This window comes from Cygnus olor, chromosome 2, assembly GCF_009769625.2.
Source record: "Cygnus olor isolate bCygOlo1 chromosome 2, bCygOlo1.pri.v2, whole genome shotgun sequence".
Lineage (NCBI taxonomy): Eukaryota > Metazoa > Chordata > Aves > Anseriformes > Anatidae > Cygnus > Cygnus olor.
In genome coordinates this window covers 4498330-4519358 of record NC_049170.1, presented here as the reverse complement: position 1 = coordinate 4519358, position 21029 = coordinate 4498330, and the positions used below count along the sequence as shown (strand labels likewise).

General features: G+C 39.2%; 1 protein-coding gene across 1 annotated transcript; it reads left to right on the top strand.

The window, feature by feature from the left end:
- Window positions 1-705: 705 nt before the first annotated feature.
- On the top strand, window positions 706-20163 carry AQP1 (aquaporin 1 (Colton blood group)). Its single transcript, XM_040549742.1, has 4 exons — window positions 706-1205; window positions 16062-16226; window positions 16643-16723; window positions 18241-20163. The coding sequence occupies exons 1-4, from the start codon at window positions 816-818 to the stop codon at window positions 18418-18420; spliced, it is 816 nt and encodes a 271-aa protein (XP_040405676.1). The 5' UTR covers window positions 706-815; the 3' UTR covers window positions 18421-20163.
- Window positions 20164-21029: the final 866 nt, after the last annotated feature.

Below are 21029 nucleotides of genomic sequence, written 5' to 3'. Positions count from 1 at the left end.
CAGCATCCAAATCACATCTATAGAAAGTTTCCAGTTGTACTGGTGTTATGTTGGATTTACATAGCGGTCACAGGAATTAGAAGTGATCCCTACCATCAGTCAGCTAAGAGCAGCTTGTGTTAGCCTGTGTCAATAGTGTGTCTGTCCACACAGCCGTCAGGCTTGGCACAAGAAATGCATCCACGTCTCCACAGAGCCAGCAGAAGAGACTTTTTCTACCTGTTTTCAACTGAAACAGAGATATTTCCGTCTCTAGAGTGCAGATTTAGTTGTCAGCTTTATTTACTACTTTCGGATGTCACCAGCCACCAGTGAAGCTGAGCGTGAATAACTTACCAGCCTGCACAGATAACTCTTCTTTTCCTTTCAGTCCAGCTTCAGACAGAAATCCCGCACAAGCTCTCACTCCGATCTGTGTGCTGAATGACGATACAGAAGTTAAACAAGTCAGGGTAAAATTCCTGAGGCACTCCTAAAGGCTTTTCCAAGGATTTTTAAAAGCCTCTTAAAAACGACAGCAGAGATCGAAGGCTGTTAAGGGAGCGGGGAGAAAAAAAAAAAAAAAAAAAGGAAGAAAAACTTTGGCAAGCGTGCAGTGTCTTACATCAATCTAGCAGTCAGCATCTATGTAGATGTTCTTTCCTCCTTTTGTGCAACACCCCTTCCCTCCTACAGACCACCCAAAGCCCTATAAATAATCCAAGGACTGTATTTTTTCTCCAGCTTTCTCTTCAGACCTCAGAGGGAAAATATCAGGCAGGAGAAGGGAGAGAGGAGAAGGAAAAGTGAGGTGGGGAGAGAGAAAAAGAGGAAAGATGGCTAGTGAATTCAAAAAGAAAATGTTCTGGAGAGCAGTGGTGGCTGAGTTCCTTGCCATGAGCCTCTTTATTTTTATCAGCATAGGCTCAGCTCTGGGTTTTAGCTTCCCAGTGGTGGGCAACAAAACGTCGACGAGGTCTCAGGACAACGTGAAGGTTTCACTGGCTTTTGGGTTATCCATCGCTACCATGGCACAAAGCGTGGGCCACATCAGCGGTGCCCACCTGAACCCAGCCGTGACCCTGGGCCTCCTGCTGAGCTGCCAGATCAGCATCTTCAAAGCGCTCATGTACATCATTGCCCAGTGCCTGGGGGCAGTGGTGGCCACAGCTATTCTGTCGGGAGTCACCTCCTCTCTCCCAAACAACCTCCTGGGGCTCAATGCGGTAAGCAGAAACCTTCTATTCCCCCTATTTTTTTTTTTAATTTTTTTAAGTAGAAATGTGAGTGCAACACCTGTAAGCTACTGAGGATGTGGGTGGTGGTGGTGGTGTGGTGGTGAGCTCAGGCAGCCAATTGCTTATTGTAGCAGGGGGTCCAGTCCTGGTTGATGCCAGGGTGGATCTAGGGTAGTTACATTCACTGCTATCAATTTAAGCACTTACTTAATTCTTTTATTTTGTAAGAGATGTCATAGGGACGGTCCTTTCTCCACACCCCCTTTTCAGAACTGTAGGATGTTATGGTCATTAACAGTTTTGCTTATGTTCAATTTTGTACATCCATGTTGCTGAAACGTGCCTTTTGACACCGATTTAACTTTGAAATCACTGGGACTTGCATGACTGAGTCCCTTTGCTTCTTCTGTAGGTCTCAGGTGACACACCTTTGGCTCATGATGCTGATTAATGTGTATATAATCAATGTTATTTTCACTTCTATGAATGTGGCTCTTTTCCAATACCTAATTAATGGTTTGTGTAAGATGATGATGACTGCAGTGAAAGAAGCTATGGGAACAGTGAGAGAGATGGGTAGCAGGAGAAACTCTATCACAAAAGGTGTGAGCATCACCTGTTGCATTAGGCAAAGTGCTAACATCCTGCCTGATACAGAATCCCAGCTGCATTTTCCTTGTTTTGTTCCTTTAGCTGTGCAAAAACGGGGAAGAAAAAAACAAAACAAAATAAAACAAAACAAAACAAAACAATAAAACACCAAAAAAAAAAAAAAACAGAAGAACAACAAACTGAATTCTCAGGTGTAGGCTAGAAAAAAAGAGGAAGCCACATTTAACAGGTTTTAGCCCTCTCCCATCCAGCTGCTCACAGCTATTGACAGTCACGCTGCACAGAAGTTGCCTGACTGCAGCTCCTCCTCCTCCTCAACATGTTGTCATTTTGTTGTTGTCATTGTACCATAACAGGAGCAAAAGTGGTAGTTACCCTTTTAAACATTAAATCATCCCATTGTCAGTGGATGTCAGTGAGATGGTCCTACAGCCACAGCAATACATAGAGGAGTGCTATAAATGGAAATTCCATTCCAGTCACTTATCTCACCTGATTCTGTTAAGAATAAGTATTTCATGTCTTTTCTGTGGACCCTTTCTTGCAGGATATTCCTGGCTGCAGTTTGAAACTTGAACTTATTTCAAATTTTATGCCTCTTAGATTTCACAGGGATATTTGGGACATAAAGCTCCAAATACAATATCTCTTCAGGAATCATTTTGGCAAAAAAGGAAAGAAAGGATGAAAAAAAAATATATGTTTTAGCATTCTGTGGCATTACAGTTATTTCCAAAAATAAGGCAGTGAAGTTTTTGAAAACAAAAGCTGACACTGAGGTCATTCCTGAGTAGCCCAGTATCATCCACCCTTTTGTCACTCTGGGGGTTTTCCGCTTACCTCCCTTGCTGAAGCCTGGTGCCTGCAGGGATCCCACCATGCCATCAAACCAGAAATGTTGATGGGTTAATCCAAAACATTTTGGGGAAGAAGAGGGAATCTTTTTATTAAGTCCAGAAGGCTCTGGCTGTGTGTGTGGTACGTGATCTTTCCCTCTGCAACCACTGGCAGGGGGAACTGCTCGGCCGTGTGGGACAGGGTATCCGCCCAAGTGGTTTCCTCGAGAGGTCTGACTGCCAGCTGCCATTAAACACGGGAGGTCCCATTTGCATTTGGGCTTTTCCTTTTTGCTTGCCACAAAGTGCTGATGGCTGGCTCCTTGCTCCATCCCGAAGCCTTGAAACTGGCCGTTTGTAAAGTGGGTGTAGGTGACCACCCCAGCCTCGTGCTCCTCAGTCGGTGATTCTCCAAATTACAAAGGTACAATTCAGAGCTCTGCACAAGGCTGCCTCAGAAGAGAAAAACAGTAGAGTCACTGATTTTGGTAAGCCTAGGAGACTACTTCTTGAATCTCAAAAATTACATTTGAGGGTGGAAGTCTTTTTCCTTCCTCTAGGAACACCTTTGGAATGTAGTTAAATTCATCCTTTCCAATACCATAAACTTTACTGTAAGAGGAAGCATATGGTAAGTCTCCACCATGCCTATTTTACAAATCTGGCAACACTTTCTGTGTTCTGTGAATTAGTGGATAAAATGGTTCTCAAATATTGTGAAAAGCCCTGGTCTCAGTGCTTGTCATTGTCAAATGCTCAGAGTTTTTATTTTAATTTAATTTTATTTATTTTATTTTCTATTTCCCATCCAGTTCTAAATGCTCTGGATAAAAGAGCAGTGGGGGGGACTTCCCAGGAGATGGGGAGTGCAACAGCTGTTCTTTTCCTTTGTAGGAGAGAACTGGAGAGGAAAGCACGTCCATTCATTTCCCACTGATGAGCTGGGACTGCCTGGGGAGGGGAGATGAGGGTCTAAGGGGGCAGCAGGTCCGAGCCCAGCGCAGGGGAGAACAGCAGGACACCTCTCCTTGTGCAGAGCTGATCACAACGGGGCACATCCTGGAATTGCAGCCCAGCACGCTGCCTCCTTCAGCAAACAGAGGATAGGGAGAAACCACAGAGATTGGCTTTCCTGTCATGCTTTTTAACCTGAGGACAAGGAGGGGAGGGACAGAGCTGGCATTCCTGCCAGCTACTTTGTCTTCTTGTTCTTCTGGTAGAAGAGGAGGTATAGATTCACTATTGAGAAAAAGAATAGAAAGGAAGGGAGTGTTGTTTCTTTGGCAAGGGTGGGAAGAGGGCTTGGATATGCGTGACTGGGGCCTCTGTTCTGACAGTGCCATGGCCTTGGAAAGGTGTTTCTGACAGGAAAATTGTGCTGGGAGCAATTTAGTGCAGCCAGTGGCTATCCAGTGTCCTCACTGACGCTGGGTGGGACTGCATGCTTGCACTTAGATTCATCCTGCCCAGCTGTAGGACCTGCACTGAGGGGCCAAAGTGATTACCTCAATTTCTAAGGTTCCTTTCCAGTTCATCATAGAGAAGGAGAGACAAATAAAGGTACTTCAGCTCTTAGATCCACTCAGATGTCCTCTAGAGAAACCTTGCTCTCTTCCTTGGCTGTAGAGAAAACTTGGTATGATGAGGTTCCAGCCCTGGGAGCCTCTGTTAAGTACCTGAAATAAAGAGTGATGAATCCATGCCTTACTGCTCAGAGGTAAAAAGGGATATAAAAGCAAATGAAACACAAACAACAGACATGGAAGGTACAATGCTGGAGAGAAAGAAGGTAGCAGGAAAAAGCAGGACTATCCTTTAACATGTTTAATATAAGGGTCTGTTTTACCCCGAGAGACAAACAAAATGGTCACATATGAAGAGTTTGATCTAAACATCACTGAAGTCAATGGAAATGGTTTTTTTTAATTACTTTGTCTGGTTCTAAATAAGAAATTCTGGACAATATTCAGAGAGGTACTTAGGTTATTCAATCTGTTAAGACACAACTTCCCATATATTTTGGGTGTGGTGTGGCTGCCAAAGTAAAAACTTTGAGAATTGGAAAAGCTGAAAGTACGCAATGTTTCTTGTTTTTCTAAATATTTGAATATTTTTCCTTACATCATCTTATATCTTTTTTATTTTATTTTATTTTATTTTATATATATATATATATATTTTAATTTTTTTTTTTTTTGCAACTGGATTACTACATTTTACAAATTTCCATTACGTAAAACTGTAAGAGTAGAGAAAATCTGATCCAAAGTGCACTCATCTGCCAACATAGTTGGCTATTGTCTAGTGAGGACAGATCTGTAGTTTGGGTAATGGAAGAAACTATTCATCATGGGCAATTAATGACCAACAAAGAGCTCAAGCAGAAAAGGCGGGTGAGAGGAGATGTCTGTATTGTAAGGTAACACAATATTTGCTGTTCAGTAATGTTTATCTTGAGAACTTTTATCAGGCTATTAAAAGCACGTTGAACAAATTTATTTATCTCAGGGTTGGTTTTGTTGTTGTTGTTGTTAATTTTGTGTGAAAATAATCACTTTGAAAAATGCAGACATTGCTTTAAAATTTCATAATTTTAAGTACTTTCTGTATTTCTGTATACTAATTAAAATGCCAAGAAATGTGCCCCATAAGCTTCATGGGTCGCAGTTTGAAATACTCTGCCGTGCAGTTTATAAAACAAAATATATTTTTTTAAAAGTTACAAGTGGATCAAAATTGTAGGCAAGAAAAACAGACCTGAAGGTAGTTTTGCTCAGGGTAGATAAAGAGAAAAGAAAAACAACCAAGAATAACAAATAGAAGAAATCTGTTTTCAGAACCACTTCATAGACCAACAAATGTTATTTGTGCAACTGAAGAACGTTCTAGAAGAGCCAGAGATCTGTGGTCAGCAGATTAAGAGATCTGTATTATTTTTTTAAGACAGATGAATAGCCATACATACGACTCCGGCAGTGTGGAAATCCATTTGTTCCTGGAACACTGGATTTTCAGTGCAATTGTGTCTCTGCCTCCTTTCTTTCACATCTTTCCCATCCTTTGGAAAGTTGCCTCAGGGGGTATCATGGATGATAGGAATCACCAGACTCCCCACATCTGGTCCTAAGCAACCAGCGATGGCCCTCTGACCATGGGAGCAGGACTTACATGCTTGGTGCTGATGACTCAGTGCTTCCCTTTGTGATTTCCCTCCCTTTGTGCCCACACCCTCTGAGTCTGCTCTCCTCCAGCCTCAAATTAAGCAAAGTCTGGTTGTGGTGTTAGAACTTCCAAAATAAACCGAGAGCTTGACAGAGTGAGTGGACAATTGTGTAAGTGATGCTGCTTTTCCTCTGAGTCAGTATGGAGAATTGTGGTTCCAGAGATGCCGCTGGATGGATGAGACAGTAGCTGAGTTCCTGACCTCTTGTGCTTATTAAAACCTTCTGACGCCTTTTTACAATGCACATTATGTCCTGCGTCTTCCTCAAGTTTCCATACTGTCAGCCTCATTCTCCGTGACATTGTCCTCCAACCTCCCTGTTTTTGATTAGATTTAGGGTCCTCCTGCCAAACTTGCCTGTGCTGGGACATCTGCATACTTAGACATTCAAGCTGCGGCATGGGACCAGAAGCGGCTGCATTTTCTAAATGGTTCCTGTACATGAGATTAGTCCATGATTTTTAGTTCTTAACAAAGAGCACCAAAACAATACCTCATTAGTCGATTTCGATCTTGCAGCAGCAGTCTTTTATGGCATGCCAGCATTGTAGGGAATCACACCATGCCGGAGAGGTGGGACACAGGAAAGGCACCTGCTCAGAAATTGCCATAGTCATGGCTGCTTTCTAACAAGCTCGCCCAGACAAAGCAGAAACATCTGGGCTGGGATTTAAAACTGATGGTTATCACTCATCCTCCAGTACCTTTGGTGATAACAGGGGTTATCGCTCTAAATCTTATTAAAGAGCTAAAGTAGAGTGGTTCGAAGTGGGTGTCACACCATGAACAGGGCCCGTGTCCGGAGGATCTAAGGTTGATTGTGCATTGTCTGAAAAATGCTCTGCAGGCATTAATTAAGGTCCTATTTGAATAGAAATGATAGAAATCAATGAAAAGTGTGCACAGAGGGTTTTAAAATGATGATTTGCATCAGACCTAAAACAATATTAATTTGGTTGATTGGTTAATGTTGTAATTCAAATTAATTCATGCTGGTTTTGTCTTGTTTTGTTGTGTTTTTTTTTTTTTTTTTTTTAAGCCCTTTTTTTTTTTTTCTGTGTTTGACTGGCTGTCAAACTAAGTAAGATTAAGTATGACAAAGAAGGAAATTCATTTTTCCACCATCCTTCCTGACTGGTGAATAAATAGTTAAAATTATTTTCCTTTCCCTGGCATGTGTTATGCCATATATATTTGGATATTTTGTGTATCAGTATGCACATCTATCTCTGAACATGCTCTCACACACCAGAGACAGCTGGATGGATAGATGGATAGATAGATAGAGGGATTTTTCAGATGAGATTAATTCAAATTTGTGGTGGTAAAAGCAACATATAAGTCATTGTAGCAGGGCTCATATACTTCAGCAGATAATTTGGACCTTTGAGTGCGCTGAGAATAGCATTTCTTTAGTCCTAAAAAATGTCACTATCTGGTTTGTATTATACCTACCTTTAAGAGAAACATTTTTAAAAACAAGGATACCGAACCAGATCACAACTACTAAAGGAAGAAAAAATATGCCTTTTAAAATTTCCTGTTTTTCTCAAGAGGAAATTGCCTGTTTTCTTTACAGCAATAGTACATTCTTGCTTATCTGTCATCCTCTAGCTTAATAGGGAGTATTCAATAACAGAGAGATCTTTACCTGATATCATAATTAAAAACGTTGAAGAAATCTTTATTCTTAGAAAAATCTGTGTTCCAGAGTTAAAGAAACTAGACCAAACTATTACACCAATGCATAACTTCATGAATAGCAAACTATGTGTATATTATGTGTCTGTGTTTCTGTATTCTCCTGCGTTTAAATTGCTGCTTTTTGATTAGAAACATGCAGAGGTATAGGCAGCCTTTTCATTGTGGGCTGACATGGTATCTGCCACAACGGGACATCAGGCTGTGGCTGTGCTCCTCAGTGCCTCTGGAATAATGTAATAATAATGCCATGGAGCAAGTGAATGTCTCCTGGAGGTTTTCCTGGCTGGGAGCAGCATGTGGTTCTGTGCGTTTATTAATATACAACATGATGGGAAAGTACTACTCTTTCTGGCATTCAGAGCCAAAGCTAGTGTTGGTATTTAACTGCTGCAGCTCCGCTGATGTCAATGATATGTGAGGTTAAAGCACAGCATTAACCTGTTAAATCAAATATACAGAGCCTGGCAGGCATCCTGGAGAAAACTCTTTAAACAGCAGGAGGGCAAAAATGTGTGCTGAAAAGTCTGCAAGGGGTTTCTCTTTTGGCATTTGAGGATAGGAAAGGAGCCAAGAAATCCTTTGTGTACTTTCCTGGTAGAGTCCTGTGCATCCCTTCTCCAGGAACCACTGAGAGGTACCACAGAAAACCAAACTTTTCCAGGCTCTTGACACATTCTGTGCCAAGAGAAGTTAATGAATGCTTTGAAAGCAGAACTGTGGCACACGTTTCCTTACACATATTCACAAAACTTCCCTTGAAGTTAATGATGACTGCATTTAAACTGAGGAATGAATAAAGTCAAGCTTGGACCCTATTCCTTCCTTTGATATGACTCTTGATGAACAAGGTGGAGAAGGAGCTGGAATTGTTCCCCTAATTTCTGAAGTCCAGTGCATATATCCAGAGCTGTATTTTAACTCCATGGAAATACCAGGTCTTGAATGCTCTGCACAAGACTGACTGTATAAACTACCTCAGACTTGGAAAGTTTGAAAATTTCACAGGTTGGCTGTAGTGTTTGTCTAGAAGTATAAAATGAATATTGCTTTGGTGCAACTGCCAACAACCACACTGTGATGTTTGTGCAAATCTAGATAGTTGTTCCAGTAACAACTTTGAAAAGTAGATTGTATAAAACTCAAAATTCAGATATGCCCTCAATTCCCTATTGAAACACCATCTCCTTCTTGGCTGACAATACAGGAGATCACAAATAGTTTACTGGTATAAATAAATGCTTCAAATGTATTAGTGAAAATAAACTACTTACTTGTGTTTGGCTGGGTAAAGAAAAAAAAATCACCTTATCCTCTGAATAGAAGTAGTATACTTCTCAGGAACAACAACAACATTTCCCAGAGAAATTTTCCCACAGTCACATCAAAAAGTAAAAGTGCAAATGAGACAGTTAAACAAGTGGTTCATCTCCAACTGCCTGTGCTAAATGAAAGTCCTATACAGCTATTGACTTTTACTGTCTGTCATTGGCTTCATATGTAAGCTTTATGTGCTCGTTTAATATAAATGGAGCCATCACTCTTCTCCTTATGGCATACCAGGCTGCTGCAAGACAAAGCCTTGGCTAGTTTCTCATCAGCCTGAAGATAGGGTGGGAGGAAGGTTAGTCTTGTTCCTGGAGGGTGTCTGCTGTCCAAAGAATGGAAAATATGATTTGTGCTTTGGGAATTGAATGTGCCCCCTCTAGAGCTCTTAAGGCTGTATTTATAGGAAGGATAATCTAGCCGGGGACAATATGTTTTGTCCTTAGGTTCTGATAAATGCTTCTATTGTTGATCTAGGATATGATCCAAAGCAAAGCCTTTGCTTCATAAGCAGCTTCATCTGAGTGCTCCTGTTGCATAACTTTAAGTGAAACTCTTTAGATCTTTACCTGACTCTGCTTATTAAAGAAATGTGACTTTTCTACCCTCTGAATCCCTAACACTCAAATAATGAGTATAGAAACATCCATTTCAGAGCAATACTATTAAATTGCAAAGAGAGAAGATAATAACTGTAGAGAAACATCCATTTCAGAGCAATACTATTAAATTGCAAAGAGAGAAGATAATAACTGTAGTTAAACAGATAAAGTCTCAGAATACATTTTGACTGTCAGTTAAATCCAGGCTTATATATATGGAGCTCTGGAATACCCTTCCAGCAGGAGAAAGGGGTGTCATCCAGACAGGAGTTACCAAGTTATTTTCATGATGGAGCCTGGAGCTGAAAGAATGAGAAGAGTCAGACAAAATGACTGGCAGTTTTAAGGGAAGTCGGAAGATTAACTTCTGAGATTACATTTAAAGAACATTGTGTTAAATAACTGCCTAGTTAAACACTTAAATGTTAGTTTGGTATAAAAAAGCATAATTAATATTTCCAATTTAGGGATGAAGAAGAGACCATGAACCATTTAAACTCACATGAAGAATTTTTCTTATTAAGAAAAATAAGGAAAATCAAAGATGGGAAATTTTAAATTACAAGAATGAAACATAGGAAGACAGATTATTTATACATATATGTATGTATGTATGTATATATATATATTTATTTTTTGAATAGTCAGAAAGAAATACAGCCAAGGAAGTAGATTCAGATTTGGTTGAGGAAGATGCCAAAAATATTGTTTTAAGAGAAAAGTCTGTCACGTCAGAAATAAGCAAATAACTTGGAATGCTGAAAACATCAGGCCTGGTGCAAATTGTTGGCTGTTTATTTGAGTTCAGCACACAAGGAAAGAGGTCTGTCTAATATAAAGATATTATTTACTGCAACACTGCTACTTAATTTTTTTTTATTATTTATTTATTTTTTTTGTGGACAGAAGAACATAGTTCTCCCAGCATGAGTATTAAAAACACTTTTATTGAAGGTAGCAAATTCATAACTGGTCCACAACACTCTTATTATTATGTCCCAGACATACTGTTGCTGGGGTTCTCCAAAAGATAGCCTTACACAGGAGATGGCTAGGATATTCAAAGGAGAGAAGGCCCAGCCAACAGTGTTGTTATATGTGTCAATGTAGCTATGAGGCTTTGGTTTCATTTTTCTCTCTTGAAAAAAGCATTAACCAGCATGACTTGCAGTGAAGTGTTTCATAAGGATGGAGAAAATTGACATTTCCCTACTGAAAAATAGATTTGTGCATTTCCAGAGGCCTATCATTTTTCAGGAATAATGAGAAAATAATCCCTGTTATATGAAAGTAAGCTCGACTCCAGAAGATACAATTCGTTGCTAAGAGTTTGTTGGATGAAATGGGGCAGGCATAGCATCACATGATGAAACCACCTTGCATAACAAACTGTCTTATCCGTATAACGGGAAACAGGTTTGAATTTGATATAATTTTATTTCTAATGAGAAAAATATGAAGCCACTCGTGAAGTACACAGTTGGGTTTACCTTGGGCCAGTTTAATTTCCTGTCCCTGTTTCTCTTGAAGGCAGACAACTAATAAATATCATGTTGGAAAAAAAAAAAAAAAAAAGGAAAAAAAAAAAGAAGAAAAAAACAAAGAAACAGAGAGAAAACATACCATTAGTTTGCCCATATTGTTGTCTGAAGATATGGAAGGCAGTCAGTTAAACATGGCAGCTAAGGGCACTTATGAGAAAGAAGCTTCTGCAGTTCCAGTCACAAATAAATCAAAACTGTCTGATGTTGTAGAGAAATGGAAGCAATGTGACTGCTACACATTTCCTCCGACCAAAAAGCAGGTGCTCATCTCAAGTAGTTACTTTCATAGTCATGACTGGATAATGATTTTTCATTAAATTTTGCACTCAGGTCTAATAGTCCTCACAATATTACCTCTTTCTTGGCTCACTCACCGTTATGGACTATATCTGTGCAGAGCCTTCACAGTCATTGATCCACCAGCTGTGCCTCCACTACTTATGTATGTCACTAACTGTGCATTAACTCAGCTGAGGCACAGCAGAGGTGAGACAATCCTATCCCAATTTTTCCCACAGGGCCAAAAAACTGAGGTCTCTCATGTGATAGCTCAAGACAGAAGGGACCTCAGAAGGTCACCAGTCCAGCCCCTTGCTCAAAGCAGAGTCAGAACTACATTCAAACCAGATTGCTCTAGGGCAACAGCTGCATTATCAGATAAAACTAGTCTTTGAATGGGAGAAAGTTGCCTCATCCCTATCTCTAGTAATGCAGCAAAGAAAGGTTCAGTATGCCCTGAGTATTTTCCTTAGCTTCCAATCAGATTCAGCTTGGGATACAGAAGCTTTCTGAATGATGTGTGATTTCTATAAATTTAGCAAATTCCAGCGGACTTTTTTTTCCCACTAACTTATCTAACGTCACACTGAACTCAGGTAAAAGTTGTGATGGTGGGATTCAGCTCACAGAAGGATGCACCTCACTATGGTTGTCTACATGTATGCTTCTGCATGTGGTCTGGGCGCTATTACAGTCAAAGGAAAATTACTCAGTGCAAGCTACTGCAGACAAGAGAGTGATTCAGCCAGTCAGATATATTTATGTCTACATATAACTCTCAGATCTTGCCAATAATGTAACCCGCTTTTTGGGTATGTTTCTGGTGCTTCTCTTGTCAAAATAATCGAGTGATTTAGAAATGAATTTCAGTGGAACAATTAATGTGAACACAAAGGCGTACAGGACTGGATTGCCTCCTATGGTACGGAAATTTTGTTGGAGATCACTGTGGGCTTCTACATTTCATTTTATTCACTTACAGCAGATTTAGTTCCTTAAAGCATTGAATTTGTCACAAATCTGAAGCATGAAGGGGGCTGGGAATTAATCTGCTGTTTCCTGTCTTCTGACATTTTTTTCTGCAACCTTAATGAGCATCACCCAAAATACAAAGCATGTGAGGGTTATTGGCCTAAGGTGAGAAGAGGCCAGAGATTTCCCCACAGATATATCAAGGGCAAAAGCAGTGTCAGCCCATGACCCTGCCCACTTACCTTGTTGTGACCACCAGTAAGCTGCCTACTAATACAGCACAGCAAGTCATTGCGGTATGGGTACAGGACACTGGAAAAGGACTCCTTCACTTCAACACTACAGTAGAGGTGACTACATCTTATGTTTCAAGACATTATTATATCTATTTAAGAACCAGAGATATGGTCACCTTAAATTCAGGATATATTCAATAAAAGAATACTAAATGTTAAGACAAGTAGCTGATATTTACTTTTGTGTATCTTTATAGACTCACGTAGACAGGTCTCTGCAATCACAGAATCACAGAATCACAGATTCATCTAGGTTGGAAGAGACCTCTAAGATCACCTAGTCCAACCTCTATCTGTTATCTGGGTAACCCTTACAAATCTACTGTGACCAAGGACTATACAAATATAAATATATGCTTATGTATATATACGTTCATTTTAACTTGACACCTCTCCTTGGTTATGGGAATATCAGGAAATGCACCTTCCTACTTCTCATGTTATGCTGGGATATGGTTAGTATGGTGAAGATGTGTGATGTTCATTGTGTTACTGTATACTGATAGGTCCAGGGTGCTGCTGTAGTGACACTATAGCTCTGACAAGTAGGCAAATAACCAACATCTGTGATAATATACTTAAATACTGCATATCCACAAACCACAGCAAATGAGGACATCCGAGGCTTGCCTCAGTTTGCAGTGTTTTGGAACACAGCCCAGAGTTCTTGCTCTCACAAGGTAATCTTATGTCCCTGGCAGGCTGCGTAAAATTACATGCTAGAGGAAAGCAAAAGGTTTCCTATGACATTTCCAGGTTTTATTTGATTCCACACAGCCCATCAATAACTGTTGATTAGCAAGGAGAATGACCTCAAGTCACGTCAACCTTAGGATGTGTTTTCCTGCAGGGAAAGGAAGACTATGATTTCCGCCTCTCAAAGATAAGGATTATCACAGGTTTTGAAAGTGTAATTTTGCTCTTATTGTCTTTCTTCTTTTCTTGAAGCCCTTCAAAGCAAAGGGAAAAACTTATGATAGGTCAGTGTTTAATCATCTCAGGTGCCAAGGTCTTTTCAAATACTAACATGAACACGTCACATCTCAGATCTAGACTCTCTGGGGTTTAATGGTTGCGTTATAATAGAGTAAATCCTAGTTTCATATCCACTTTGGGGAATCTGTATATCACTCACTCATTTGCAAACATACTCGCCTTTTAATATTGCCCATTCGGCCCTCTGAACGTGAGCTAGGAATTTCCAGAGTCTATAGTACAAATTCTTTTATATCAGTAGGATGTGTTTGAAGACTAGATTGTTGATTCACAAATCCCACTGTCTTTGCAGCAAATAAAGTGATTATTTTAAAAGGGTTATGGCAGAAGTAATGGAATACTAATTTAGTGTTATATCAGGTGTTCAGTATAGATTTCTGGAACATGTCATTTTCACTGCCAGGTTATATGTACATATTTATGACAAATTTTTGTTTCTCACACATAGTCTTGTGTTGAAAGTTTTATCAATTGATTTTAGTTTCTACTGCATAGAGACTGAAGGAACCAAAATGACCGTCATTTCAACAAAAATTCCCTTTTATGTGGACAAACTGCTTCTAATTCAGTTCTACATATTAAATAAAAAGATATAAAAATATTTATGCTTCTGATTGCCAAAATCAATATATTTTCACTGTTTATAATGTACCTAAACAGATTTACGTTAGCTGAAGACTCAGGCAGTATTTTCCAGTGTTAGAAATTTGATATTATCCTTTGTTACACAGAAGAAACAAGAAAAGTGAATAGCAAAGGTGGAAAGCAAAGGAGTTCAGCTAATCATCCTTATGTTTTAAGGTTATTCAAAGATTAGTTTTAGAAAAAATATCTTGTAAAACCATAAAAAAAATAAATCATGATTTCCCGTACTTTCATTACTCTATGCAGATCAAAATAACATGTAATTATGTTTTTGTTATGTATGACCTTGCAATTTTTTGTGCAGAGGCTATGACAGATGGGATAACCTACTGATAGCACTATTCTTGAGTGTAAATTTTGTAGAGCTTGCTTCCTGCACTGAGTCAATCACATTCTCAGTTTATCTGGCCTCTGTCCAAGTTCATGTTTTATCCGATCCATGCAATGCAATTACTTCTGCTTAACAACAATTTATTCAGCTCAGATACATGCTTGTCTTGTCTTAACTAGCATGCCAGTGAATATAGAGATTAGAAGCAGAATTCAAACCTGTTATATCATTACATCTATAGTTACTTGTTAAGCACAAGTTTCTAACAGTACTACTGAAATACGAAATTTCTATCGTTTAATGTTCATTTATGTAAATTACTGTGGCTTCCATACATTCTACAAAATTTACATTATTAAGAAACTCTACTGATTCCATGATTAATAACACAGACGGAATATCTACATCTGACAGTGTGAGTTTTGCTGGCTTTACTTCACTAAGAAACTGAATTGCTTCCTCCATCAGCCCTGTAGGATTTCTGTATTGCGGACTTTTTTCCCTGACTCCCAAAGAAATTGGGTCGGATTCAGTTCAGGTCTAAGATACACACAAAATTAGTCTCTGTATACGTTGTTTTAAAGCTCTTGTTGTAATCAGATGTGATCCAGAAAATATAGTCAATAAAGGACAGAGCTATTCAGTTGACTCTGAAATGATCACCTACGTTTCATCTGCTGAGCAGCTCATCCCCATTGACTGTGCTCATTGCCAAACCAAGTTTAGAGATACGCTGCCTGAACACTGGCCTCTAGAGCCATTTTAGATACCTTTGGTCTCCTGTGTCACATCTGCTAGTCCCACATGAACACCATGCATGTCCCTGGGTGTTTCAAATGGCATTAGATGCATATTTTCAGGCAACTGAATCACAGTATCGGTGAATTAATATTCAGGAGAAAATCTACCCGTGGTGCTTGCATTCTGCAGGGAATTGCCCACATGAAGTCCTTGCTCTGAAGAGTTCATACTGAACAGCAGAAAATAGTGGTGGGAGGAAAAACGATTAATGTCACTTGTAAATAACAGAGATAGGTACCTTCTTCAAGCTACCCAGAGCTATGCACCTTTCTTACTCTATTTGTCTCTTCCACCTCCTGCCCATGTTTGTTTGGCAATCGTTGCCAAAGTCAAGTTAAGCAATGTTTAACCTGACCACAACATCCTCATTCTTAGAAGCAATGAATAAATGTCATGACACTAGAGTTCATTTTTATGGGTAAACTCTATTGAAGGCAAATCTTTGACTCATTTGTCTTTCACACGTACACCAGCTATGTTCTCATTGTGTCTAGTGGCCGAGTGTTCACTTTGGCTGGGTGCAACAACCTTGTTATATCAACAGCAAAAGCTGGCTACATATACCCTCATGTACAGTAGCATGTGTTTCCTATTGAGACAACAGATCCCCTGAAACTTTGATGTCTGGTTGAAGACAGATAGGAATATCAGCTGACATTTTCCTTCTTGTCTCCATACAGCTTTCAGATGGAATCAATGCAGGCCAAGGACTAGGAATTGAAATCATCGCTACCCTCCAGCTGGTTTTGTGCGTCCTTGCTACCACAGACCGGAGAAGGACTGATGTCTCAGGATCAGCACCTCTGGCCATTGGTCTCTCTGTTGCCCTGGGACACCTTCTTGCTGTAAGTTTTAGCTCTCACAGTTGATACCTGCAATGTTCCACAACAAGATGGGCCAGTGAAGGCAGGTAGATGGTGGGCAACATGGTACTTTCATCCTTCTCCCTCCTCTTCAGAGGCTGACCCTGTTTCTGCAACACTTGTGGCCCTGCTCCCTTGAGCCATGCAGCTGTGGCTATAAGTGCTGAGATTGAACACTTGTGAGAAGGAGTCACTGCACTAGGACCTGTTTCCCTGTTGCGATGGGACAGTGATGTGGCAAACAGTTTTTCCCCCTTTTTCTGACTAAAAGTGGGTGGATTGAATGAAGCTCTTGTGTGCATCTGATCCATTCTGTAGACAGCTGCTTAGTCTCCTGTGTAATGAAGATGCCACATGTGCCTCAGTACCTCACTACTGGTTCTCTTTTCAACTCCTAGATTGATTACACTGGATGTGGAATTAATCCAGCCAGATCTTTTGGCTCAGCACTGATTGCTAACAACTTTGAAAATCACTGGGTAAGTTGAAGAAATTAGTTTAGCTCAGAAGAGATTCTGCATATACACAACCTTCAAAATCAGAAACATTTAAATCCACATCATTAACACTGAGTTGGTGAACTGCTGTTTCTATTTCATTTAAAAAAATAATCTCCTTTACTCCTCACTAAGAAGACTGATAATTCCTCAAGCTGAATTTGTATGTTCAAACTAATACAGCTGATATTATTTGGTTATTTCCCATTATTTATTTATTTATTTATTTATTTAACTTATTTTAAACTTTAAAGCCTCGTTATACTGAATCCTGTATTGAGCATATATTGTTTAAATGGAGTTTGCAAGTTGTTACTGCTTAATCCAGTCAAACCTAATTTAGGAAGGCTCCTAAACACATTTATAAACTGAAGTGGATCATCCAATATTTGAAACCTAATAAAATGTTCATCTGCCTAATGTTAAGTGTTTGCTTATGAACTTCCACGGATAAGTGCACTGAAAACACTATAGATTTTACAATTATTCCTTGTGCTTAAAATGAGGAACTTCATGAAAATTTGCTTATTTCAATAAAACTGAATAAAGCAGGCTAATATAAAGGCCCTAAATGAGCATGTGTTCTTGAAAATTTAAAATTTAGTTTGTTTCAACTCTCCTACTCATTTTGGCAGCTATTTGCATAAGAATTCATGGAAGTCCAGTGGTAGTACAGCATAGTTCTGAAATTTTGGATATGGAAGCCATTTTAATTTAAAGATTAAAACACACAAAATGAGGACACTGTTGAAATGTTGTCATTATCTCCCTCTTAAACACTTCTATTGGGAAACTAAGATACTGTTGCTAAACAAGTAGCTAATATTTTCAGAAATGTGTGGAAAAAATATTTGCCTTTGTAGAGAGAGAGTGAAAAAGAAGGAGAGGTAGTAATTCATATCAAACCTCTGATATTGCTGAATAAAGAAAATGTTTTCAGACCCAGTACCTCTTTGGCTGTATAGATTCCTCAAAACTATCCATTATTTCTAATAAATTCAACCTATCTACTAAAACATTTTTATTACCTCTCCTTCCAAACTTTGTTTGCCTTACGTGGCATATCACTAGCTAAATAGTAGCTAGTAGCAAATTAAACCCCTAAATACATCCTCAATAAGTATTACTTTCTAATCCACCTAAGTATCACTGAAGGTTACTGTGAGAAAGGAATCCAATACCTTTGCTACTTTTAGAAATTGTTCCCCCTGTCCCTGCCAAATATACCTTGAGCAACAGTGATGTTTTACCAATAGATACATAATTTTAAATACCAGGTGTTGATAGCATAGTCACAGGTGTCCATCTCTGGGTCTGTTCAATTCAGGGTGAGAAATTCCCAGTTTCTTGCCTATGTAATTACGGAAATATTCAAGTGACAGCCTATACTTTTCATGTGTTCACTGGAAATATGCATAAAAACTTCAGAGGAGATTTTCAGAACAGCTTCAAATGCATTAATACCTGATGTACTAACTGGGCTTGGACCTATGTTCCAGATCTTCTGGGTTGGCCCAATCATTGGAGGAGCAAGTGCTGCCCTCATTTACGACTTCATCCTGGCACCCAGAAGCAGCGACCTGACCGACCGAGTGAAGGTGTGGACCAGCGGCCAAGTAGAAGAGTACGATCTGGAAGGAGATGATATGAACTCCAGAGTGGAAATGAAGCCAAAATAAAGAAGGACAAGGGGAAAGGGGAGGGGGGGAGGGGGGAGCGCATTGGTTTCTGAAGATTTTATCAGTGTTATAGACTTTTTGTAAACCAGCAAGAAGTACTTTGTTGGTTTTTGTTTGTTTGTTTTTTTTAATTCAATATGGTTTTCCATTTTTTGCCCCCAGTCTTAATAACACTTTCACACCTGGGGCTATCCAGTTGTGAAGTCTACAGGCCAAGAATTCATTAGACACTTATGCATGAGTTAAATAAATTGGGTTGAATTTTAACCCTTCCCTCACCACCACCAAATTAGCTGGTGTATTTAGTGTGGCCAGTTCTCCCAGCACATCATGCAGTATTGATAAGAAGTCTGTTTGCTGAAAGAATAAATACATAGGACAAAGAGCCATCTGTACCAATAATAGGGGTTTCATACCAGAAAAAAAAAAAGTATTTATACAGACATGCAAGGCTGGTATCTAATGTCAGCTGTGCTTATAAAAAATAAATAAAAAAAATCTCTAATCATTTTCCAGAAGCATTTTTTGGAAGAAAAAACCACTAATAACTATTCCTTATGTAGAACGAACCATAATTTTCTAAATGACTGATAATCTTCAAGAAAGTGGACCAGAAATGTTGTTGAGCAGAACAAGAACCTTCAGAGTTCCCAGATCTATTTACATTTTCCAGTGTTTCATCCTCTCTGAACCTGCATCCAGCCCATTGTGAAGAGAGAGAATATATGACCAAAAAAATGTATAGATATATGAATTCCTGGGAAGTAATAACTAGAAATTAAATTGGAAAGTAATAGTAACAAGAGCACCAGGAACAGCATGGTCCTGATACATAAACAGGACGTGATTGTTCCTGTGACTGTCCTGCTTTTGCTTGTCTTTTGTAATTTAACTCTACATTTGAAAAGAAACAGGATAAAAAAAAAAAATCCCCTTTCTTTCTGACCCCATTTTAATAGCCAGTGTTATGACATTCAGGGACAATTAATAGATATACACACAGTATATTTTCTAAAGAGTGATAAATGCATACCTGTGTGTAAGTCCATTTTGGGGGTCATTCTTTTGGTTTTATATATATATATATATATGTTTATATAAATGTTTTATACAGAAAGTTTAGTATACAGTTTTGTAAGAAAATAAGAGCAGAAGATAAGTGGAAAGAAATGCAGAAGTGCTTAGCAAAATAAATGACACTGGAAATGTAAAGAAAACTAACACTCTAAACAATGTGGAAGACTATTTTCTGTTTTTGTTTTTGTGTGTGTGCTACTTTTGATTTCCTGAGTAACCCATAGCAGTAGCTGGTCTTACATACTAACTATAGAATATAGGTCAAGCAGATAGGTGCTGATATACTTGTTCTGCACTAAACCATTTTGCATAAGAAATGAGACCCAGAGAAACCTATATAAAAACTGCACACTTAACCATTCAGACAAGCACCCCAGACGTAATATGATGGGTGTCTCCTGATAGAGACAGTATGGAAATGGGAATTGAGAGAGGGTTGACATGGGAATTCATATAAGTTGGATCATTTCATTGAGTTGAGCAAATGTACAAAGAAAAAAAAAGAAAAAAAAAAAAAGAAGAAGAAACACCAGCAAACTGAAACAGAATGTGTTTTATCTTTCATGTTTACTTTTGGTGTCTTATCCCGTGTATTTTCTATGTAAATACAGCATGATTGGATTTTGGGGTGGTTTAAAAATAAACAAAATCAGTTGTTCTAACACATGAAATGTTCATGATTCCTGCTTTTTATGTTGCTCTGTAACACAATGCAGTTTCCTTTGCTATAGCATTTTCCAAGTGCCCACCTATAAGTGTAGAGCTTCCTCATGAGGGGAGCAGAAGGGCAGGCGCTGAGCTCTACTCTCTGAGGACAGCGACAGGGCCCAAGGGAACAGCACGGAGCTGGGACAGGGGAGGGTCAGGCTGGGTGTTAGGGGAAGGTTCTGCACCCAGAGGTGGTCGGGCACCGGGACAGGCTGCCCGGGACAGTGGTCACGGCACCGAGCCTGCCAGAGTTTGAGAAGAGTTTGGACAGTGCTCTCAGATATGCAGTCTGATTTTGGGGTGGTTCCATGTGTAGCCAGGAGTTGGACTCTACGATCCTGGTGGGTACTTTCCAACTTGGCATATTCTATGATAATATGATTCTAACTCAACGCCTATACTAATGGTAAAAGTGTGAGATTCATAATTTGGTCTTTAGTCTACTTCATGCACAAAGAAATGCTCTTGGAGTATTTTCTACCCCCTCAAGATACAAAACATTGAAGACAAGCAATATTGCCATTGTATTAGGTCTGTAATAAACCTATGTCACGTTCACTGCTCTAGCTGCTGTTTATGATCATCCTGGTAATAAAGGAAATAGAAGCAAAGATATACAATAACTACTTTGCTAGTGAAGAGACTAAAAAAATAGGGCAAGGTAAATGATGTGTGATTTGTTGGTATATTTATTCACAGTGAAAATGTTTCCAAAGATCCTGGAAATTAAGTGAAAACACTTTACAGCAGAATTCCAGTCTTAAATCCCCACCCCCACACCCCTTCTTTTTAAAGAAGGAAAACCTTAATTGCTCACATAAAGT

Coding starts and splice junctions, on each gene's coding strand:
- AQP1 (XM_040549742.1), top strand. CDS start 816: ATGGCTAGTGAATTCAAAAAGAAAATGTTCTGGAGAGCAGTGGTGGCT. Junction 16,227..16,642: donor CCCTGGGACACCTTCTTGCT/GTAAGTTTTAGC, acceptor TTCAACTCCTAG/ATTGATTACACTGGATGTGG. Junction 16,724..18,240: donor ACAACTTTGAAAATCACTGG/GTAAGTTGAAGA, acceptor CCTATGTTCCAG/ATCTTCTGGGTTGGCCCAAT.